General features: G+C 50.4%; 1 protein-coding gene across 4 annotated transcripts in view; it reads left to right on the forward strand.

Annotated features, from left to right (window-relative positions):
- INSR (insulin receptor) overlaps positions 1-24290 on the forward strand; it is a 125643-nt gene that overhangs the window by 95838 nt on the left and 5515 nt on the right. For 3 of the 4 annotated variants that reach the window (XR_004624591.1, XM_034657716.1, XM_034657714.1), the window contains 10 exons: positions 4233-4504; positions 5384-5523; positions 10445-10604; positions 14761-14863; positions 16128-16195; positions 18701-18945; positions 19946-20056; positions 20146-20305; positions 21867-21996; positions 22340-22474. Coding sequence is in view for 3 of the 4 variants with exons in the window: in XM_034657716.1 (XP_034513607.1) it covers positions 4233-4504; positions 5384-5523; positions 10445-10604; positions 14761-14863; positions 16128-16195; positions 18701-18945; positions 19946-20056; positions 20146-20305; positions 21867-21996; positions 22340-22474 (1524 nt within the window). In the remaining variant the exon portion in view is untranslated. The remainder of the gene's footprint in view (positions 1-4232; positions 4505-5383; positions 5524-10444; positions 10605-14760; positions 14864-16127; positions 16196-18700; positions 18946-19945; positions 20057-20145; positions 20306-21866; positions 21997-22339; positions 22475-24290) is intronic. The other variant, XM_034657715.1, reaches the window with a different exon arrangement.

Here is a 24290-nt window from a genome sequence, read left to right on the forward strand (position 1 = left end):
TTTGTGTGGCCCTGATCTGACCTCTAGTGGCCATTTGGAATATAACCTGCAGTAAAGAAAGGCCTAGACAGTGGAGGCATGGGTCCAGATCAGGGCCTCTCAAATCTCAGACGTACTGACATAGGGTCAGATCATTCACAGTTGTGGGGCCCGCCCTGTGCGTGTTAGGAGCGGCATCTCTGGTCTCTGGTCTCACAACGCCCGTAGCTCACAGTTCCCCCAAGTAGTGGCAACCAACCATGTCCCCAGACACTCCAGACGTCCCCCAGTGGGGGGTAGGGGGGGAAGGAAGAGGGGCAGCCCCGCACCTGGTTGAGGGCCACTGGTTTGGTATGAGATTGTGGGTGTGTAGGCAGCGGAGACTGTGGGAACCCAAAACCACAGAGAGCGGGGGGCAACTGCATATACGTTCGGCTTGTTTGATGAGAACTTTTCATGTTTCCAGTTGTTTGGACAACCATTTCTTGGTAGTTATTAGGCACTAGTGTCGTGGTCATTTGGGAAAAGGCCCAGTTGTGCCTGGATGGAAATATTCTGAATCTTGCTAACGTTGGTCTCTCTTTGGTTTCTGTCCAAGAACTGTCACTGGTCTTTGAATATGAAGAGACCATACAAAAAACTTTAATCCGTGTCATCCCCTCCCACCCACCACGTAGGGTTTGTCTTCTGACTACAGTGCAGTAGGAACTAAAAATTGGCTTCAAACATTTGAACAGAACAGTACTTCTTGGTGATTTGAAGTCGATCGCTTCCATACCTTTTGGGAGAAGCAGACGTGGAGACTTAAAGTCCTTTTGGAAAATAGTGGGAATGAGAATATCATGTACCTTAAATTTGTAGAATATTGCCCAAGCTGGGCTTTGATGCAAATTAGTAGCCTTCAGTGATTTTGCAAGTTCAGAAAAAAACCTAAAAAGGTAAAAATAGAAATGTATTACAAGGGAGGGGACATCAAGATCGCTGAACTTGCAAATATAAGGGCGAAAACCACAAATAACTAGAAGTAAAGCAGGTGAACTAAAATGAGGGTTGAAGGAAGATTTTATTGTTGACAGTCTTGGGTTATTCAATTTGAAGCTTTCGATGAGGAGGGAAGTTTTAATTTGATCTGATTCAGGATGAAGCAGAAAAAATTAAATATTCTAATAACTTTGGTAAATGACTAAAAATTACGTCTCAGAAAGGCCCTGGGCCCAGAGAATTTTACAGATGAGTTATTTCAAACTCTGTAACATGGAAACTTTTCTGAGCGTAGAGATCTATGGAAATCTTTCCAGGTCACTTAGGAGCATAACGCCCCTTAGCAGAACTTGGTGTAGATTCACTGTTGACAGAAGCCCCAGGACCAGCCAGTGTGAGACTTCAGGTCCAAATGTCCTGAATGAAACAGCGTGCTGACAATATCGTTTCACTCAGAAGTACAAGGGTGGTTTACGATCAGGAGATAAGGATAATTTATCAAGGGGCCCAGTAAGGAAAATCATATGATGATCTCATGAGACAGCATTAAAGAACATTCCTAATTTAGGGAAACGAGTGAAAAAGAGGCCTTGTAGAAAAGCGGGAGTAGAATACTTGTGCTACAAGGTAAATAAATATTACCCAGACGAAACCAACACCAAGCTAACGTGGTCCTTAAACTGTCCCTGTTACGTTGAGAAGGAAGCCCAGCGTCGTCATTACTAATTAACGTGTTCCTGGGTATCTAGCCAATGCAGTAAGACCCAAAACAGAAATGAGAATAGCAAAGAATGGATTGTGGGAAACAACGTCATTGAGATTCGCAGATAGCCCAGCACAAGGGGTGGACGTGCTGTGGCGTTAGGGGCGTGGCAGGCTGGCTGCCGGGGTTTTTGTCAATGAAGTTTTATGGGAATGCAACCACTCCCGTTTGTTTACACTGTGTGTGTGCTACTTTCAAGCTACAAGAGCTGGAAAGCCATTGGAAGTTGAGTAGCGTCAAAAAGAACTTGGTGACACAGGTCCCGCAAAATCCAAAATATTTCCTTCCTCCCATCGACAGGAAAAGTGTGCCGACTCTTTTTCTAGTGTGTTCCTTAAAAACTCAAGGATGTCATCTATGAAGCTCTTAGAGGAGAGTTTGGGAAAGAAGTACAATGTGAATAAGCAAAAAGCACGGCGTTGCACTAGCAGTAGTTAGAATAGAAAACAGAGGAGACGTTCCCTTTTGTAATGGCCATGCTACCTTGGTGACGTCATGGAGAATTAACTGTAAGGAGAAAATGTAAATGTCTGCTGAGCTCCAAGATTGTCCAGATACATGTGAAAGACAGTTTCCAATCATTTAAAGAAAAGTCACTGGTCGTAGGGTTGATACAGTGTTAATATCTTTTGTGAATAAACAAGGCGGAGTAGGAACAGTGAGGAAAGCACTAGAACATCATAAAACGGAGGAGAAAGATGGACACTTCCCTAGAGAAACACAAGGAAGGAAAGACGAGCTCACACGGGATGGTATCAAGAGATGTGAAAAAACAGTGCCTTGTTTTTCAATCTCTTGGGTTGAAAATCTGCAAACAAAGAAACAAACAAACCCCAAAGAACCCTTCAGCTCTGAGTACTGATGAGGTTATCCCGAGGTGCAGTTTCAGGGGCTGTTGGTGAGACACCACCCACCCCCACCCCCCCGCCGGTCAGTATAAAGGTCCCGGAGAGCAGTTTCGCTGTGCCGATGAAGAGGCACAGCCTAGCGATTTCCCTTCTCAGAGTCTAGTTTTAGGATCTAATAAGACAATCCGACAATGATCAAAGCAATATTTATAAGAGCAAAAAACCCTGGAGATACTCTCCGCAGACATCCTCAGAGGTCCTGCGGGCTCGGTTCCAGACCCACCTTTGTAAGACGAATACTGCAATAAAGCAGGTCACATGATCTTTGATTTCCCAGTGCGTATAAATGTTCTGTTGATACCAGACTGTAGTCTGCTAGGTGTGCCATGGCATTACGTCTAACAAAACAGTGCACACACCTTAAGTAAAAAATATTGCTACAAAATGCAAGCTGTCATCAGGGCTATCAGTGAGCCGCACTCACCGATCACAGATCGACGTAACAAATATGATAATAACGAGGAAGTTTGAAATAGTGGGAGAATCCCCAAAAGGTGACCCAGAGACACAGAGTGAGGAAATGCTCCTGGACAGTGGGGCTCGTAGACTTGGCCAACGCGGAGCGGCCACAAACCTTCAGTTTGTAAAAATGCAGGATCTGCAAAGCACAATAGAGCCAAATGCAGTAACGTGAGGCATGTTTGTATTAAATAAAATAAGAGAATGGTTGGTCATTTATGGCTCATGCATTAAATTGAGTATTTTCCAGTTTTCCAAGTTTTCTGCCGTGAGCATGTGCTCCTTTTGTACCAGGGAGGGAAAACCTTCGCCTTGAAAAAGACAAAACGTCAATTCAGTGCTAAGTACTTAAGGCGTTGTGTTTTAAGGGAGCTCTTTGATGAACGTTTCCAAGAGAACAAGTGAACAAAGGATTACAGAACTAGCCTGGTCCTCATTATACCTACACATAATATTTCTAGGGAAAAAAAATTGCGCCCAGGAAACGGAGGGCAGTGGAATGATGAATCATATAAATTTTCTTTATGCTGTTTGTGTATGTGTGTTTATAAGTTCTTAGGCTATTGAATTTATTTCTTAATTTCTTCTTAATTGGGGGGAAATGTGTGTCGACTGCATGGGTTTGGTTTTTTTTTTTTGTAACCAACCTGAGTGGTAAGATTTTTTTTTTAACCCAAGAATTGAAATGTAATCACTACAAAGATGCAGATGCCCTATATGGTCATAAGAATTAGAAGATGCATGTTTCCTGTTTAGACTGATGATGCTGGCCGGTAGTTTGGGCTGTTGGGCTCATGCCATTTGACAGGGTTCCTGAAGTTAGATTCTGACATGCTTTGGGCATCTCATCTTTAACACTGACCCAGGGTGGCTGATGAATCTGCGACATGACAGCGTGAAATCAAGCATGTTGAGGGGAATATTGGTGTGTGTCCCCTGTGGATGGTCCTGGAGCCCCATCCCCTCGAGGGCATCCTGAAAGCTGCTCTGGGTTGTAATTCCGGGCAACCTGCATTTAATCTGTGTGCCTCCTTGCATCCCTACTGCACCAGTCTTTGATTTTGAGCCTTTTATTCCCCAGCAGCGTTTTTGTCTTAAAAGACGGCGATCGCGTGACCATGTGTGCCCTGCTTTCATGACAGGCCATCGCGGAAACGCAGGGCCCTCGGTGACGGTGCCAATGTGACGGCGGCCGCGCCCACGGTTCCGGGTTTCCCCAACAGCTCCACCAGCGCACCCACGAGCCCGGAGGAGCACAAGCCCTTCGAGAAAGTGGTGAACAAGGAATCCCTGGTCATCTCTGGGCTGCGTCACTTCACTGGCTACCGCATCGAGCTGCAGGCTTGCAACCAAGACTCCCCGGAGGAGAGGTGCAGCGTGGCGGCTTATGTCAGCGCCAGGACCATGCCCGAAGGTGGGTGGTCACATTGTGGCGCTTGGAGACCCAGGCTGACCAAGGGGCAGCCCTCCGTCCGTTAGGCAGCGTAGATGTGTACTTGAACTTATCTGCCTTTATGGTTTCTTATTTTCATTTGTGCCCGACGTCATTGAGATACCAGTTGAGCTACAGCATTGGGTATGTCTAAGGTGTACAGCGTGTCAATTTGATACATGTTGCAGTATGATGACCGCCGTAGCGTTAGCTGCTCCCTCCGTCACAGTACATGGCTGCCACTTCTTTCTCTATAGTGAGAACACTTAAGCTCTCCTCTCTTAGCACGTCCCGGGTGTGTAGTAAGGTATTGTTAACTCTAGTCACCATGCTGTACGTTAGATCGCTACGAATTCATCGTCTTCTAAGCTGGAAGTTTGTACCCTTTGGTTAATATCCTTGCCTTACCCGCCCCACCCTGCCCCGCCCCCAGCCCCTGGTAACCACCATTCTGCTCTCTGTTATCCGTGAGTTCTGCCTTTTTCGAGTCCACATGTAAGTGAGATCACACAGTGTTTGTCTTTCTGTCTGACCGATTTCACTGAGCAGAATGCCCTTAGGCTCCATCCGTATTTGCCTGTGTTACTGTTTGATTGCACGAGTCACACCACATGTATGGTATTAATCAGGGTTCTCCAGAGAAACAGAACAGGGGGTATGAGCTAGATGGACAGATGGGTAGACAGGTATGTAGACAGTCCCATGAAGAAGTGAGTTTTATGTGTCTGTTTTCCCATGAGGAGGGTGGGAGACAGGAAAGTTACACGAGCAGCCCCGAGGTGGTTTGCTCAGCGGGTAGGTGGTGCAGGTGGGATTTGATCCAGGGGTCAGGTGCCAGGCTCTGAACACTGCTCTTTACAGCTAAGGCAGACGACATCGTTGGCCCCGTGACCCACGAAATCTTCGAGAACAACGTTGTTCACTTGATGTGGCAGGAGCCAAAGGAACCCAACGGTCTGATCGTGTTGTATGAAGTGAGTTACCGACGTTACGGTGATGAGGTAAGACTCCTGCTGCTTGGCTATGTCAGAGCTCTCGCTGGTACCCCTCCCTCTTCTTAAATTCGGACCCACACGCTTCTCCAGTTAGGTGCGTTCCCATTAGGACTCCACGCCTTGATTTATAACTTTCCAGGGAGATGGGTGAGAAATGCCCATCTGCAAACTGACCTATTCCCTCAGTTTCTCACATTGCTTCTCACATTTCAGCTCCGTCCGACAAGATGAATGATGGCAGCCTGCATTTGTGTCTCTCCTGACATGACAGGAGACCCATTTCACTTTCGACAGACTTCTCTGAGTCTGGGGAGAAATCACTTAAGATCTTAATAATAAGGAAGTTTTCGTTCACTACCAGACGCCGTGCGGGGTGGTGGGTGAACGCAGAGATGCCCGAGATATGGCGTCTACGAAGAGCAGAAGAGGGGCCAAGCTGTCCCGAGGGGTCACTGTGTGTCTCGCACACATCACACACTGTACACACAGCCGTATCTCCTTGATCCTGTTTTATCACATCTGAGTCAGGACAAGCGACCCCGTGATTTCTAGGGACTGCTAAAAACGAAAATGCTGCCAATTCTAATTGTAAGTTGGTGTTGCTTCTGAGCTGCTTTGCAGTTTCAGCAATGCCAAAATGTGAAAATAATATGCGTCTCAGGACGGATGAAATGCAGTAAATCCTCAGAATAACGAGCTTGGTATGGAGGCAGCCAGAATTTTTTTGTCCAGGGTCCATGAGAATACAGTCAGGATTCAAACCCAAGACTCTCTGATGTTCTAACCCGAGGGTTGGCACCTTTGTTTTTCTGTCAAGGGCCAGGTACTGAACATACTTGGCTTTGCAGCCGGACGGCCTCCGTTGCCAGTACTTAGCTCTGCTGTTGCAGCTCGGAAGCCACCTTAGGGGCGATGCACACTAATGGGTACGGTTGTGTGCCAATGAAACGTGTTTTTACAGAAACAGGCAGCAGGCTGGCGTTGGCCTGCCCCCCGCCAAGCCGCGCCCGTAACTACTGTGGGGTGCATCTCCATCCCCAGAAGGGCTGGGGTCTGTTTCTGCCGGGAGACACGCTGGCTGGGGCTTGAATCGCCTGCAAATAATTTTCCCCTTAACCGTGTGACCTCAAGCATATGAGTCGCATCTCCTCCTGGGTTTGACGGAGCCCTGCCCTTGTCCCAGACACAGCACGGAGTCCTTTGCAACCGTCCATTTGAACCTCGCAGTGACCCGACCAGGTGGGATCTGTTAGTGTCTCCTTTCTTGGCCAGGAGTGTGGAGGAGCTGAGTGGGCTCGCTCAGGGTCACACACCCAGCACTTAAATCCAGGCTGTTGGGCTCTGGAATCTACTATCTGCCGCCGAGGGCGGTCACTTAGGTCAGAGGTCGTTTTCTATAAATGGCCAGAGAGTTAAAGTTTTTAGTTTGGGGAGCCATAAAGTCAGGCTTGGCCTGAGGGTTTTTGTTTGTTTGTTTTAGAATAACGCCTTTATTGTGATACATTCACATACCATAAAATTGGTGGAGCGTGCAACTCTTGATCTTGGGGTTGTGAGTTCGAGCCCCACCTTGGGCGTAGAGATGACTTAAAAATAAAATCTTTAAATACAATAAAATAAAATATACAATTCAATGGTGGTTTTTTTTTTTTTTAAGATTTTTTACAGTTTTTAAGTAATCTCTACACCCAACATGGGATTCACACTCACAACCCTGAGACCAAGAGTCGCACATTCCACCAACTGAGCCAGCCAGGTGCCCCCGACAGTTCAGTGGTTTTTAGTAATTCACAGAGTTGTGCAACGATGACCACATCAATTTCAGAGTATTTTCATCACCCTAAAAAGTATCCCCCAATCTCCCCTGCCTCGTCTCCCTCCAGCCTGTGTCCACCACTCACCTACTTTCTGTCTGGATTTGCCTGTTCTCGACACTTCCTATAAATGAATCGTATAGCACATGGCCTTCTGTCGCTGGCTTCTGTCATCATCATAACATTTCCGAGGTCCTTCACGCGCCAGCGTGTCAGCGCTCCCTTCCTTTTCATGACTGAGCAATACTCCAGCATGTGGATGGACCACATTTTGTTGTCCACTCATCTGTCGATGGACATTTGGGTCGTTTTCACTTTCCGGCCATTGTGAGTAATGCTGCTCAGAGCGTTTGCGTGCAAGTGTTTGTGTGGACGCGTGGTTTCAGGTCTCCTGGGTGCATATCAAGGGATGGAACTCTTGGGTCTTGTGCCAGCTCTTTTAAGCAGATGCCCACTCTTTCCCCAAGTGGCTGCACCATTTTCTGTCCCCACCGGTAGTGTCTGAGAGTTCCAGTTTCTCCACGTGGTCGCTGACACGTGTTCCGGGCTATCTTTTTGACTAGAGCCACGCTGGTGGCTGTGAATGGTATCTTGATGTGCATTTTCCTGATGGCTCATTTGGGCCTGAGTTTTTATGCCTTTCCCTGAACCCTTGGGACTCATCAGCCTCAGGCAGCCCCGGGCAGTTGGGGTCGGCCCTGGAACTGGGGTGGGGTTGAGGATGGGAGGCAAGGGGGAGGGGCAGCTTCCAAAGAGAGTTTGGGGTGTTGTTGGCAGCAAGGAAGAGAAATGGATTCTGGGCAGTGAGCAACACATTTCCACAGCAGACCCTCCTTGGTTTTATTCCTGCTGCTGTGACCAACTCTTTCCCATTTGCATCATATTTGCCAGTGTTGAGCACTGAAGTCCTACATCCTAGGAACCCCATGGTCCTGGGTAAACTGGGACAGTTGGTTACCCTATTGGCGTAAATGCTCCCAGCTGCCTTCCACTGGACTGCCTCCCCCGTTCCTGAGTCACCAGTAGGAATCCCCACTAAGCCTTTGTCCCCCATGGGGCAGCACCAATCCCAGACAGACTGGCCCTGTTTGCCCTTTAGGGGAACAGATTTTGGGTGTGGAGGGTTGGAAATAGGAGAGAGGGAGAGATTACAATCACCTTTTAAAAAACCTTTTCATGGACAAGATGGCGGATCATCTCCAATATTTTTGTTTATTGCCTAGTATCACTTTGATAAAGTAAGAAAATATTGTAAAAAATTTTTTTTGTTTACACACCATTAATACTGTTGGGGTATGATTTTGCCAAAATCTACAAAATCGTCTCCAACATTTGATGGGAGGTTTTTTTGGTTTTGGTTTTGGTTTTTGGTTTTTTTTTTTTTTTCTTTTTGGTATTTGCGAGGTTAATAGCTGAAATCACCTCTAGCTGCATCACTTTCAAATCTCTCTTTCCTTGAATCTCACATTCGAGTCATTTGCCCTCTTACCTCGTCCCCTCTCTGCTCAGGAGACCCTGGCCCCAGGGACCACCCCCTCTCTGAAAGGAGCATGGCTTTTTACTTTTGCTGTTCTCCTATCCTTCAGTGTCTTTCAGGGTTTTTAGCTTCTTTCTTGTTGGCACAAACTTTCATACAATTGGCTTCTTCACTCTTTGTCAGGTTTCGCTTCTCATTTCGCTTTTTGTTTTTGTTTCTCGGTATCTGTGGAGACAGCTGCCTCAGGGTCTAGTTCCTTCCATTCAGGCTCCCTTCCCCGTCCTCTGGCCCGTTGAGGTGTGTGGGGTCCGTGGCCGGCCTTACAGGGTGCATTTCCCCTTTGTCCCTGATAGCAGCTACCTTCGGTTTCTATATTTGCTTATTTGTCCCTTTCTACTTGGTGACTCATCGGACTTGGATGAACCTTTGGACCGGAGCCCCCACCCCTGCCGCCAGCCCGATCCAGCCCGATCTCTTTTCTCGCTGTTATTGTCACATGACGAGCACGGGAGTTTTTCCGTTTCTTTCTCTGCCCACTAACATTTTCCAGTCCAGCTCTCTGCATGCACTATTAACTTGGAGCTGTTTTGGAAAGTTTTTAAAATTTGGCCCAACGTGTGCAGGGTTCATGGTCTCACTTCCCAGTGAGCCTCTCGCCTCTCCTGCTAAGCTCTGGGTTGATCTCTGTGTACGCGGTTACCACTGGGGTGTGTATGCTTTACTTATCTCCTCTCTGTTTTCAGAGATTGAGGTAGGTCCCCACTCTTTTTCAGAATGGTCAAATACATCAAATCAAATCAAGAGGCCGCACCAGGGGAAGGAAGGAGCTTTAAAATTTGACCTTAAGACATTAAGCCCATGCATGTGTTTGGTTTTGAGGCCAGGAGGTGTGGGGGCAAAGCCTGAAATTTGATTTAGGTCATGTGGGTCTCCTTTCCCATCCTTCTGGGGCTTTCGAGTGGCCTGGTGACAATGCCCCACAGTGGTTCCAAAAAGCTTGGGAGCCAGATGGCTCTGGATTGAAGGGTGGTTGGCCCAGGCACTTACCAGTGAGGAGACCTCCAACCAACCATTTCGTCTCTTCAACCAGGGGTCGGCAAACTATTTTCGTACGCCTGGGTTTGTACAGCTTGAGATCTAAGAATCGCTTTCATATCTTAAAATGGCTGGAGAAAAAATTCACAATGTCGAGAGAAGCATAGTGTCACAACACGTGTCAACTGAAGGTGAAGTTCGGCGTCTGGCGTCCACCACGTTCCGTGGGCACACAGCCACGTCCTTCTGTGGACGGATGTTGCGGATTTGGGATTGGTTTCCGGCTGCCTTCTCGCTATAGCGGCAGAAGTGAGTGGGCCACAGAGACTGTCCGGCCCCCTTTATGGCTGAAGTTCATGGACCTCTGCCCCGGGCCCCGCGTCCTTGTCTCCGGCAGGAGGCCGTGCCCCGGGGCCATTGTCATAAGAAGGAAGAGCCCCGGTCCAGGTCAGATGCGTGGCCTGCTGTTTAGGAAGGTTGGCTGTTATCCGTGATGACAGCCTCCACGTCTGCTCCTTCCCTGGAGAGCGATGGGGGATGGGCACTCCCGAGTGGCTAAGGACGACCGCACACCCGCCCCCTCTGCGCCCTTGTCTTGCAGGAGCTGCACCTCTGTGTCTCCCGCAGACACTTTGCTCTGGAGCGGGGCTGCAGGCTGCGCGGGCTGCCGCCGGGGAATTATAGCGTGCGAGTCCGGGCCACCTCCCTGGCCGGCAACGGCTCCTGGACAGAAGCCACCTACTTCTACGTGACAGACTATTGTAAGTCTGCGCGGCGACTCTGGCCGGGTCTGCACTTGGGGCTGGACATGGCAGGACATTTCAGGGGATGGCCGGGGAAGCCTGGAGGCTGTGCCCGCTGGCCCTGGACTTGACCTCCGGGTCTGCTGGCTGCCGCGGTGTGACCTGGGCAATGTGCTTGCCCTCTCTGAGCCTTTACTTCCTCATCTGACCATGGGGATAATAATAGGACCCCCCCCCACCCCACCTTGGAGGTGAAAGGAGGTTTCGGTGATATGATGAATGTCAAGTGGCTGGCCCACGGCATGTCTGATGAATACATTAGCTCCTGCTACTAGTGTCCTAATATTTGATTTTTGATGGGTCGTGCCCTCCAAGGGAGAACATGGGAGCTTGCCTACTGAGTCTCAGATGTGCTCTTGTTATGCAGGCAGTGAGTGCTGCCATTGGCTGAGCAGGGCACACTGTGGACAGCAGGGTGGGAGGCTGGGGAAGGCTGAAGTGGTCAGGGAATGCTTCCTGGAGGTGGTGACATCTTGAGTGAGACCCGGAAGAATGTACAAGTGGGGACAAAACAAGTCGGTCATCCTGGCATGTGGTAGGAGCCTAGATACTTGACTGAGTGAACAAATGACTTGGAAGGAGGGGAGATTCTAGACTGGGAGGAATGGGAGCCTGGGTGGGAGGGGTGAGACAAGACTCCTGCTTGGCCGGCTGGGTTGTCACATACCAGGCCTGGTGGGACTTTGGAAAGTGGGAAGTGATTCTTGCTGGGAAGGCTCTGGCCAGCGTCAGGGCTGGGGTGAGCGTCCGGACACCAGCTGGGTGTGCAACACGGCGATTCTGATGCCGCCTCGTGGAGTGAGCACAGAACCTGCCAGGTTAGGAGCACGGTTCCCAGCAAGACGGCCCTCACTTCAGATGGCAGGTGCGAACCAAAGGTCGTCCAAGCCCCCCGCACATCCGACCAGCTGGCAGCAAACTCAGGGGTTCCCACGACCCCCCTCAGATTCAGTCATTAGCTTGATCAGCTCACAGAGCTCAGGAAAGTGCTATATTACAAGGACGGTGTTGTATAAAGGCTATCAGTTGGGACCACCCAAATGAAGAAACACATAGGGGAGGGCCGGGAGGGTCCAGGACACTGAGCTCCTGTGTCTTCTCCCGGTGGGATCAGGACATGTGGCGTTGCCCTCCTGGCGTACCCGTGTGTTCACCAGCCAGGAAACTCCCCTGAGCTCTGGTGTCGAGGGTGTCACTGGCTAGGCATTGCTGATCACATCGTTGGCTGTGTGATGGAACTCCATCTCCAGCCCCTCTGCTCTCTGGAGGTCAGACTGGCACAGGCCCCAGCCTTCCAATCACATGCTTGGTCTGCTGGTGACCAGCCCCCATCCTGGGTCGTCTCATCTCATAGCATAAGCTCAGGTGTGTTCCAAGGGGCTCGTCAGTAACAAAGACACTCTTATTACCCAGGATAATTTAAGGATTTGGAGACTCTCTCAAGAACCAGGGATGCCGTGAATAAAATTCCAAGGAAAACATCAAAGTGGGAGAAACATTTGTAACATCATTGACAAAGAGTTAATATCCTTGATATAAAATGAATGTAAATATAAATATATATATACATAGCACATAAATAGAACATATATATCTCCTAACACAAGACTAGGCAAAGAACTTAAATAGCCAATTTAAAAAAATATGTAAAGATAGAAAACATAAGAAAAAAAGTCCAACCGCAAAACCACACCAAAAAAAAAAAAAAAGAAAAAAAAAAGAAGGAGCACATTAAAACAAGGTGTAATTTTTAACTTATTGAATTGGCAGGGCTTTTGTTTCTGTTTAATTATAGTACTTCGTGTCGTCCAAGAGTATAGACACATGGACATTCTTTTTTGTGGTTGGGGAGTGCTAAAATATAGCAGTTTATTTAATTTTTAAAAGATTTTTATTTATTTATTTGAGGCAGCAAGCAAGAGAGAGCACATGAGCCGGAGGGGAGGGGCAGAGGCAGAGGCAGAGGGAGAAACAGACTCCCCACTGAACAGGGAGCCCGATGTGGGGCTCGATCCCAGGACCCTGGAATTACAACCTGAGCTGAAGGCAGACACTTGACCAACTGAGCCACCTGGGTGCTCCTAAAATATCCTACTTTAATAATACGTATCAAACATCTTATAAAGGCTCTTACTATGTGAACCAACAAATTTTGGTTTTAGAAATTTTAGAAGTGGGGTGCCTAGGTGGCTCAGTTGTTAAGCATCTTGCCTTTGGCTCAGGGCGTGATCCTGGAGTGCTGGGATCGAGCCCCGCATCAGGCTCCTCCTCTGGGAGCCTGCCTCTTCCTCTCCCACTCCCCCTGCTTGTGTTCCCTCTCTCACTGGCTGTCTCTATCTCTGTCAAATAAATAAATAAAATCTTTAAAAAAAAGAAATTTTAGAAGTTTTAGAAATTTATCCTGAGGAAATGATCAGAGATGTCCAAAAAATATACGTGTTCAAGGAAATACAGCCCAGCATTACCAAAGATAGCAAAAACTCTGGGGAATTAGAATTCTTTATTTAATAACAGGGAGGCAAGCAAGGCACCCAAGGGGCAAATTTTAAGGAGGCGCTCACCCCCAGGGCTGACCCTACATCTCCAGGACACAGAGCAAGAGTTCTCAAATTTTGCACCCTGGGTGCTTCCCTTTCTTCACCCTGGTTCCGGTGGCCATGGCAGTCGGCGGTGTGAGCAGGACTGTGGGGTATGGGCAGCCGAGGCGGGGTGTGGGGGGTGCAGCCTGGCTCTCAGATTGTGTCCTGAGACCTGCTGAGTCCCGGCCACACGGTGGCCTCCAGCTTCCCTGCTGCTGAGAAGTAGGGCACGAAGGAGGGATATGCAGACAACGCAGGTGACGGTTGGTTTCCTTTTCTCATGTTCCATTCAGCCGCCAAATATTTACGGAGACTGTCTGTGGCCGGGAGCTGCCGGGGAGGGGAGGAGGCAGGTGGCTGTCATTTCAGGGAGGGGCAGGAGGGCATCTCAGGGTGTTGCTGGCCCCCATAGGTGGTGTGGGGCCGTGGCCAAGCACTTCCTCGGATGGCCCGGCTTGAAATCCCTGTGCCACCGGGGGTCAGCTCTGGGATTTGGGGCAAGACCCCTCCAGTCTCTGAGCTTCTTTTCCCAGTCTGTTAACTGGTCTTAGTCGCGGCCCCTCCCGCCTTGGTTATGTATGATTAAGTCAAATCACCAGCACAGAGCACTTCCGATAGCACCTGGTGTGTTCCGAAGTGTTCCGTAAACCGCTGTTGATAGGAAAGACCTTAGGGACCAGGGACCAGGTTTCCTCCGGGATTCCTTAGAACCCATTTTCCTCCTTGGCTTGGGAGAGTCTGAATACACAGGCGTGTAGACAGACAACTCCGCCTGACACGCAAGTTTAAAAAATGAAGGCTCCATAGCATTTCTTCGGTGAATTATTTGAAAGGATTTTTTTTTTGAGAGGAGGATGCCCTAGCACCCAGGGCCCTTCCTGGTGAATTTTTCATCTGTGAGAGGTGCTTTTGGGCTTAAAATAGGCTATTTAATTTGTGGGGCCCACTGCAAAATGGAAATGCAGGGCCCCATGTTTAAAAATTATGAAGACTTTTTTTTTGGTTAAGATTTTATTTATTTGAGAGAGAGAGCACGAGCATGGGGGGGAGGGACACAGGGAGAGGGAGAAGCAGACTCCCCGCTGAGCAGGGAGCCCGATGTGGGGCTCGATCCCAGGATCCTGGGATCATGACCTGAGCTGAAGGCAGATGTTTAATTGACTGAGCCACCCAGGCACCCCTAAAAATTATTAAGACTTTCAAGATGGAGTGTTAGGGAGCACGGCCCTTCCAAGTGCGGGGACTTGGGCAATGGCCGGGGTTACGTTCCCATGAAGCTGGCCCTGGATGGGGTGCAGGCGGAAGGCTGGCAGTGGGCAGTGGCCTGGGGGTCAAGGCCTCTGAGCCTGCCGCCCAGCCTCGTGGAGCCAGCTGGTGTTTTAGGACTGCTGGAAAAGAAGGGCCCGGAGCCCTGTGGAGAGGCTCGGGGACAAGGGAAGGGGCAGGTGCATGTGGCCTCCCATTATAGGCGTAGGTGTGATTTATGATATGAACACATTTTGATGTGAACCATTTATTTTCTCATTCTATTTCAGTAGATGTCCCATCGAATATTGCAAAAATCATCATCGGCCCCCTCATCTTTGTCTTTCTCTTCAGTGTTGTGATTGGAAGTATTTACCTGTTCCTGAGAAAGAGGTGGGTACAGTGGCATCTGGTGAATGGTTAGACTGGCTCTCCAGGAAAGAAAGTATGCCTAGTTACAGAGAGAGCTGTAGCTAAGTGTATTATAAATTTGACTGACATAAGCGATGTGGATAGCACGCAACTTACAGGTAATGGTCATAATAAGTACGTAACACTCTATCGTAAATTCCCTCTAGCTGGTTGATTCTCACCAAATGTTTTGGTACATTTTTCTCTCCACACCCCCCGCCCCAAGCCTTTGTGTCTACAGCCCGCCTGTGGCTGCAAGTGATGAGTGAGCTTTGATACTTTGTTTTCATTGAAGAGTAAGGTGAAAATGAACTAAGAGGTGTAGCTTCCAGGAAGAAGTGACTTCGCTCAGTCAGGTAGAACTCTTAAGTGCTGGAGGAACGTTTTCTCAAAAAATTTTTTTTTTGCCATTTGCAACATCGTGGCTACAGAGATGACATCCTTTTTTTTTTTTTTTTTTAAGATTTATTTATTTATTTTAGAGAGAGAAAGAGAGCGGGGAAGGGGCAGAGGAAGAGAGAGAATCCCAAGCAGACTCCGCGCTAAGTGCAGAGCCCCGACGTGGGGCTCGATCCCACGACCCTGAGATCATGACCTGAGCCGAAATCAAGAGTCGGCCGCTTCACTGACTGAGCCACCCAGGCGCCCCAAGATGACACACTTTTAAGTTTAATCCGATTAACATTTTTTGCCATCCCTTCCTCAAGCCTGGACGGACAACAGAGCAATAGGTCAAGTCTTGGTTTGTAGTGTCCTGTTTCTTTCTGTGATGTATATATTCCTACTGTGGCCAATTTCAGCTGCAGACATACCACTGATGATAGTAAGAAGCAGTGTGGCAGTCAGGAAGTGGTGAGTTCTGCTCTCAATATCGTTTCATTTCATCGTAAGCCGGTGTCATTTAATTTTGGACGATGGCTGTATTAACAACCTGCTGTCAGATTTCCTGAAAACTTAGCGGTTGTTTCTCATTAGCTGGGATGAGATCAGCAAAGGGCGAGTGGTTTTAGGTGTGGACATTTTAATTATCTTTATTATAATTTATGGACAACCATAGTTTATGGCCCCACGTTGATGTGCGTGAGTAGTCTGATGGGTTCTACTCCGACACCCCGGACTGTATCGGGGACACAGGGATGCTGGTGATACGGTTTGCCGTTGGCATCGGGAGCTTGTAGCCCCTCCACGAGTGACCCAGAGCCCCGTGAGAATATCGAACTGGAATATCTTCCTCTTTCTCCTCCAGGCAGCCGGATGGGCCACTGGGACCGCTGTATGCTTCTTCAAACCCCGAGTACCTCAGTGCCAGTGATGGTGAGTACCCTCCCCGTCCCCCTGTGTGGCCAGAATCCTACCCTTTGGGGCTCCTGGCCATCAATGTCAAGTGCAAGTCGGCGGTTGGCACCTGGGGAGGGTGAGATGAGCCCTCTTGTTCACTTGAGCACGCAGACCTGCCCCTTGCTGCAGAGACTGTGTTCCTGGGAGCAGCCAGACACCCGCTGTCTGGCAATATTTGGATGGGCTCATTGAGCTAGTCTGGGGCCCGTGAGCAGGGCTGGGAGGCTGAGAGAGAATCCAGGGTCCCAGGTGTTGGGTGGGTGGAACCTGGGACTGTGCCAGAGACCACGCCGAGGGTCAGAGCCAGAGGGCTGCATACGGACTTGCTATCCAGGCTGGCAGGTGGGGGTCGGACACTGGGGATAAGGAGTGGGGAAGACAAGAGTGAAGGGTAAGATGGGGTACGCGGGAGGCTGTGTGGGCGCCAGGGACCCTATCGGCTGCTGGCGGTGGCTGAACACGGATGGGTCGCTGATGCTGGTGGTGGGAGCGTTGGACTGACACCTATATCTCCCTTGATTGTATGAAGGGCAGTGAGCAGTCCCTGCAGATAAGACTCTCCTTCCGAGGAGAGAGCATCTGCCATGTTACAAGTTTCTAAAGCACTTCACGCAGCAGCAATCAGAAAGTGACTTGGGAGGCGCAAACGCTGTTGCCTGGCAGGGTGCTGCCGGGGGATACGGGGTGATGTTTTTAAGGACACCCAGGATTTGTTTTCATTAGGTCTGATGAGGGAGTGTGGGAGAAGGTGGACAAGAAGGTGGTGTCCTTGGGAGAGCAAGGCAGGGTAAGAGCAAGGACTGGCTGTTTTGATGATTTCAGTGGGTTCTGGGGTGTAGGGCCTGGCCCTGGGGCTGAGTGGGTCCCCTAGAGGTGGGGGTTAGGATTTGGGCTCTGAATTGGTGGTTTTTGCAGATAGAAGGTGCTCTCACAGGCAAGTCATGTACTGTCTCTAGGAATAGGCCGCCCTTGGGCAGGGCAGCCCCTCCAAGGCCATCGAGGCCCAGCTGCTGAGGCATCAGAATAGGGAAACTAGGAGAGGTGGTCATTCCAGGTAGGAGTGTGTGCAGGGGGCAGGAGCAGGGGGGGATGAACACAGACGGAGGGGCCTCCTCTCCCAGTTTGGGGTTGGCATTGTTTCTGCACACTGGAGGTGGGGAAGCTGAACCTCAGGGCTGCCACGGACCCTGCGATAAGGGGTGAGGCCAGGACGGCTACGCAGGGCTGCCTCTCTACCCTACTGCCCTGCTTCCTTCTGGGAATGCAGGAATACCCGAGTGCACAAGGGTGCCTGGTGAAAGCTGAAAGTTGGAGCTCAAGGTTCTCTAAGGCTGGAAAGGCTTGGGCCGAGGGGTACACACAGGGAAAGACCCCGGCTCGGAGCCCCGGGGGACAGGGTGCCCCCATTGAGCTTCTGTGCATGCTCATCTTCTGTAGTGTCCTTGCCTGAGGCCCTGGTGACTGTCGGGGTTTGCTGGGGCTGCCGTAACAAACACCACGGACCGGATGGCTTAGGAAACGGAATTTTGTTTCCTCGCGGTTCTGGAAGCTGGGAGTCTGAGATCAAGGTGTCAGCGGGGTTGGTTTCTCTTGAAGCGTCTCTCCGTGGGTTGTGGACAGCTGTCTTCTCCCCGGGTCCTTATGTGGTTGTCCCTGCGTGCATGTCTGTGTCCCAGTGTCTTCTTCTTGTAAGGACACCAGTCATATGGGATGGGAGTCACCCCACTGACTTCATTTGAACTTGATTGCCTCGGGAATGGCCCTGTCTTTAAATATAGTTACATTCTGAGGTACCAGGATTAGGACCTCAACATAAATTCTGGTGGGGGGGGGATACAACACAATTTAGCCCCTCTTTGGAGGACAGCAGTAACCATTTTGGCTTTTCTTATGAGGCCCTTGTGCATTCGTCTGCAAATCGTTTGCTGTGTAACAAACCACCCCAAAGTTAGTGGCTTGAAACAACAGCATTTGTTAGCTCACAACTCGGCGGGTCCACCGCCTGGGCTCTGCTGAGCTGGGCAGATCCTTTGATCTTGCCGGGGCTCATTCACATGGCTGCAGCCTGCCTGCCGATCAGCCGGCACTTGGTGGCCTCGGATGGGCTCACTGGGATGTCCAGCGGTTGCCAGGCCCTTGGCACTCTGCAGAAACAGCAGCCTCGATGGGAAGTAACGTTGTGGGGCGGCGCAGCGCTGAAATCCGACAGAAAGCACGAGGAGGCAGGCTCGGCTCGGCACTTACTGGCCAAGACCCTGGGCTGGTGGCACTTCCATCCCAAGCCTCTGCTGTCCCCTCCATGAAGGGCAGGGACCCACGCCTGTCCTGTTCTCGGCTCTGTGCCCGGTGCCCGGCACAAGTCCTGGACCACAGAAGTCCCTTAGTGAACATTTGCCGGGGGGNTTTGCGGGGGGGGGGGGGGCTCTGGTGGGAGGTGGCTGGGGGTCCGCTGAGGACGCCGTGTAGATAAATGAGGAGTAGTATTTCCATGTTCTGTGTATGTGCCGGACGAGTGGGAGGTCCCCCGGGAGAAGATCAGTCTGCTGCGTGAGCTGGGGCAGGGCTCCTTCGGCATGGTGTACGAAGGCAACGCCAGAGACATCGTCAAGGGCGAGGCGGAGACCCGCGTGGCAGTGAAGACGGTCAATGAGTCGGCCAGTCTGCGGGAGAGGATTGAGTTTCTCAACGAGGCCTCCGTCATGAAGGGCTTCACCTGTCATCACGTGGTGAGTCCTGCATTTGCCCCGAAGCTGACAGAGGCGTCCTTCCACGCCTGCTTCCCTGTTCCCCTTGTCTGTCCTTCCCCCTCCTTCAGCACAGAGCAGGAGGACTCTAGGTGTGGACCCCCTGCCTGTCCCCCACTCTGCTAAGCACCCTAAAGGTGTGGGGGAGGCTCCCTCCCTTCCCGCTTCTTGAATCCCATCCTCTCCCACCTTGCATGGAGCCAGACTCATTCCCTTGCTTTCCAGAATCTTCTGTCTCTTCCCTCTTCCTGGTCCCTTTGTAACCCTGGAACACATGATGGATGAGCCACCCTGTCCCTGCATCCCTGTCCCCCCACCCCAGGTCGGCACAGATTTCCTGCTCTGCTGCTCCCACGTGGTCCCATAGCTTCTCCTCGAGCCTTGCGTCCTTTCTTCCTTGCCATGAGTGGCTGAGGGGATCTGCTCTGTGCTAAGCCCCAGGCTTGACTCTTCGACGCAGCAGCTTCCTGCCCCTTATGGAGCTTCTAGCATGGCCGTGGAGACAGACCCTAAGCCCAATAAGTTCCTTATGGAGGACATTAGGAGCCGGAGCTGTGGCAGGATGGAACCAGAGAGTAGAGTCAGGGGGCTGGGAGTGTGGGTGTGGGGAAGGTGTATAAAGGACGGAGGGACTGAGCCATGGGGACAGAGGGGTCAGGCAGGGGGAACAGCAAGTACAAAGCCTGGGAGGTGGGAACGTGCCTTATCTGCTCGGGGCCCCCGAGGACATCTCCAAGGGTCTGCCTCAGAGTGTTGCTGTGTGTGGACATGTCTGTCTGCTTCCCCCTCCCCCCAGACCGTGAGTCCTGAATTCCCCGTCCCTTCCCTGACTACCCTGTCCCCACAAGGCATTGACCCTGGCATTTGAGCCAGACAGACCAGGGCTCCCCACACAAGGTGCCGCGTGCATCACAGATGTCAGATGGGGGGACCTTGGGGAGTGGAAACCTTCCCCCAAGATCACTCGGTGCTCGCTCCACAGGTCCGCCTCCTGGGGGTGGTGTCCAAGGGCCAGCCGACGCTGGTGGTGATGGAGCTGATGGCCCACGGAGACCTGAAGAGCTACCTCCGCTCCCTGCGGCCGGAGGCTGAGGTGAGCTGGCTCCGGGGACCCGGCAGGGCGCCCGCTCCCAGCCGCCGGGCGCCTGGGTCCCTGAACCCGACCCCATGTTTCGACTTCAGAATAACCCCGGCCGCCCTCCCCCTACCCTGCAAGAGATGATTCAGATGGCGGCGGAGATCGCCGACGGGATGGCCTACCTGAACGCCAAGAAGTTCGTGCACCGGGATCTCGCGGCCCGAAACTGCATGGTCGCCCACGACTTCACCGTCAAAATTGGAGGTGCGTCTGGCCCTCTGCTGGGAAATGTGTGGCCCGGGCCCGGTTTGATTGCAGAAGGAGTTGTCTGTCCTGAGCAGTTCAGTCTTCTCCAGTAGTGCAAAGAGGGCCTGGCCCGCAGGCTGTGATCGCATGCGCCTGTGAGCTTGCTCATTTCCTGCTCTGGATCATAACGGAGTTCCCTGGTGGCAGAAGCCGTCGCACTAGGAGCCCGTAGATGTGACTGATGGTGGATAAGTCGCCCTGATTTTTCTGCCCTCACGCACCACCCGGCACAGGAGACACTGGCCACCTTGGCCATTTACATTCAAGTTAACTTAAATGAACTAGAATTAAAAATGTATTCCTTTGGCTGCGCTGGCCACATTGCAGGTGAGCCTTCGTCACATTGAGCCTGGTGGCCGCCATATTGGGCAGTGTGAGCGTAGACTGCATTCTTCACGGAGGGTTTTACTGGATGGGGGTATTCAAAGGTGAACAGTAAAATAGTGCTTGTGTAAACAAGATGAGGAAGACTGGAGATAAGAGGACTGAAGGAAGTAAAGAGTTCCATGGTAGAGAGCAGAAGCCTCTCCCTGCACGGAGACGGCCTTTTGGCCCGAACTTGCAGGATGAGTTGACCTGAATGACAGCATCCCAGGGGGCGTTCCAGCATATGCGAAGGCCTGACACCGGAAGGATGGCGGAGGTGGTGTGAATAGAAGGAACGCGGAGGGGAGCAGAGCAGTATGAGCTGTGAGGTTAGGGAGAGAGGCAGGAGCCAGACCTGGAAGGGCCTTATTAGTCAGTAAGTCATCTAGCCGTTATCCTAAGGAGCCAGTGGGAAGCTAGAAGTAAGGTGATTCTCTTCATGATCCCAAACGACATTATCCGCGAGGGAGGCCGGAAGTGATGTCATCCTGTTTGTAATCCCGAAAGACCTTATCCTCCGTCAGCCATGGGAAGCAAGAAATAACGTGACCCTATTTATGTAGCTTCTCTTGGGCGGTGGGCTGTCAGGGTCAAGATGGAGGGAAGGTCCTGCAGGTGAGAGATGGCGGTGAGCCTGGGTGGGGCTGGAGTGATGGAGAGGAAGAGCTGGATTAGAGTAGGCAGGACTCCCCGATGTCTTAGATGTGGGTATGAGGAAAGGGGCGTAGTCAGAAGGGGACCTGACCCTGGGTTTTGAGCTGGGCAGCTGGGTAGTGGGGGGACCATATTTAGTGGAGAATAGCAGGTTGGCTTCTGAGACCCAACACTTTGGTTGGGGAGTTTGGGATGCCTGCAAGGTCATGGGTGGGAAGGAAGTGTTGCCGAGAATGGGATTCCCAGGCTGTGGGCTGGAATGTCGCTTCTTTGCCACTTGGTGCTTCCTTTTCCTTCCCTTTACATGGTGGCCCATCCTTTCCCTCCACATCCGCATGAGTACCCTCAGAATCTATGCTCACGGGATTTGGCCACCACCCAGGTGAGCACACACCTGGGGCAGGTGAGCCCATCTGAGGACTCTGTAAGGCAAGATGGGGCAAGATGGAGACAGGGCTGTAGGCTGAATGTTAAGACCATGTGAACCCTTTGTTGTCAGACTTTGGGATGACCAGAGACATCTATGAAACGGATTACTACCGGAAAGGAGGCAAGGGTCTGCTCCCTGTGCGGTGGATGGCCCCGGAATCCCTGAAGGACGGGGTCTTTACCACTTCTTCTGACATGTGGTGAGTGGTGCATGGATCGGCGGACAGAGTGCTGGGCTCGAATCCCAGGTCGTTCCGTTCGTGTGACCAGCAAGAGGGGGCCAGTTAAAACCTGCTTTCCTCACAGCCCCTTGATCAAGAAAGTGAAGGGGAGGTCATGTCGGAGGACCCTTGCACGGCTATTTATGTTCTGATTGAGACTAATGTAGGCATTTGTGAATGCAGCATGAATTGTTTAATTAACTGGCCGACCACGTTCTAGTAAACCAAGCAGGGGTGCATGTGTGTGTGTGTGTGTGTGTGTGTGTGTGTGTGTGTGTGTTTTCATGGCTTCTCTGTTACTACTTTCACCTGTTGTCGGCAGGTCCTTTGGCGTGGTCCTTTGGGAAATCACCAGCTTGGCAGAACAGCCGTACCAGGGTCTGTCTAATGAACAGGTGTTGAAATTCGTCATGGATGGAGGGTATCTGGATCAACCTGACAATTGTCCAGAGAGAGTGTAAGTGTGGAAAGAAGACCGGGCGGAGTGTGGGCTCTTCATCAAAAAGGCATTGCCCTTTGGTTTGCGTGTCGTACGGCTATATACATGATTGTGTTTGCGTGCCGTATCTTTACGCATATGCTTTCTTGCATAGCATGCCTGTGGAAGGTTGTAGAGAAACCCCGCAGCAGTGGTTACCATGGGAGAAGGAACCTGGGTAGCTGGGGTGGGGTATTTGTGTGTAACTGTCGGTCCTTAATATATTTAACATTTTATCAGGGAATGAATACAATCTGACATGTCTATTGTAGCTCAACAGAATTGGGAAAAAAAGAAATCAGAAGCAGAAACATTAAAATTATTTTTTGGTCAGGGGTGTGTGTTACCTATCTCCCCGCTCCCCCGATTTTTGTTGTAACTTTTGGTCATAGAAAAAATAAATAAATGTTTGTTATAGGACCAAACGGACAACACATGCAAGCAGGCCATTGAGCGCTTGCAGACTTGTGCAGCCTCACTGATAGTCCGATAAATGTGGAGTGAAATGCAGGGAAGCACTATCCTCCTAAATGAGCAAAGAAAGGAAGGAAGAATGGAAGAAAAGAGAGTTTTAATACTCAGTGCTGGAAGTGGATGGCCTAGATAATCATTCTTATCCCCTGTTGTTAATAGCTGCTCAGAGAATGTTATTTAAAGTTTCAAAAAAATGGAAATGATCTAAGTACCCAACAATAGGAGAACTGCCAGTAACGTTATAAATTAAAATGACATAGCAGTTCCGTCGGTGAAGCATCTGCCTTTGGCTCAGGTTATGGTTCCAGGGTCCTGGGATCGAGTTCCGCATCGGGCTCCTTGCTCAGCGGGGAGTCTGCTCCCTCTGTCTCTCCACCCTGCTTGTGCCCACACTCCCTCTCTCTCTCTCTCTCTCTCACACACACAAATAAATGAGTAAAATCTAAAAAAAAAAAAAAACTATTAAAAAATAAATAAAATAAAATAAAATGACCTAGCAATTGAAATTTCAAATGATGCTTATAAAAATATTTTATAACTTGGTGAATAAGCCTATGTTTAAATATTAAGTATAAAAAGTGTGCATATATTACATTTCCAAATGTCTCCAGATAGAAAAGGCCAGAGGTTAGATCTGAAGGAGAGTTGAGTGCAAACGGTATTTTCTCTATGTTTGGGATGTTTTCTTTCTACCACGAGATTGTTCATGTATAAAGTCCTTTATCAGTGTTTCTTAAGAAAAAAGTTTGCCCTCCTGAAAAATCCAGGGGGAAAGGCCATTTTGAGGCTTCATCCTCAAAGAAGAAGACTGTTAATTTAGGAAACCCAGGTGGAAGGGACCTCATATGAAAAAGAGTACGAAGCCAAGTTATTTAGAAACTCTGAGCAGAGTATTTCTGAATGTGGCTTCACGAGAGTCCTTTCCTGGCCCTTAGCAGCTGGCTGTAGTTCCAGGCCCAGGGAAATTCGGTAGGCCCTAGGGCAGAGGTCCACATTTTCTACAAAGGGCCGCACTGTAAATATTTTCAGCTTTGTGGGCCCTGTGGCTCTCTGTTGCAGCTGTTCAACTCTGTCGTGTAGCCTGAAGGCAGCCATGAACAGTGCATAAGTGAAGAGGTGTGGCTGTGTGCCAATAAAACTTTATTTACAGAGACACTTCAGGGGGCCAGATTTGGTAGTTGTAGTGGGGAGAGAAAGAGGTAAACTAGAAACCCCAAGCCCTCAGCACCTGTACTGTGTGCTCTTGGCCGAGGCGGGTGGTAGCCCCCTGCTAGCACCCTGGCGAGCGTGAGCGCTAGGCCTGCAAGATGGCTGCTCAGAG

The sequence above is a fragment of the Ailuropoda melanoleuca genome, chromosome 4, assembly GCF_002007445.2.
Source record: "Ailuropoda melanoleuca isolate Jingjing chromosome 4, ASM200744v2, whole genome shotgun sequence".
Classification (NCBI taxonomy): Eukaryota; Metazoa; Chordata; class Mammalia; order Carnivora; family Ursidae; genus Ailuropoda; species Ailuropoda melanoleuca.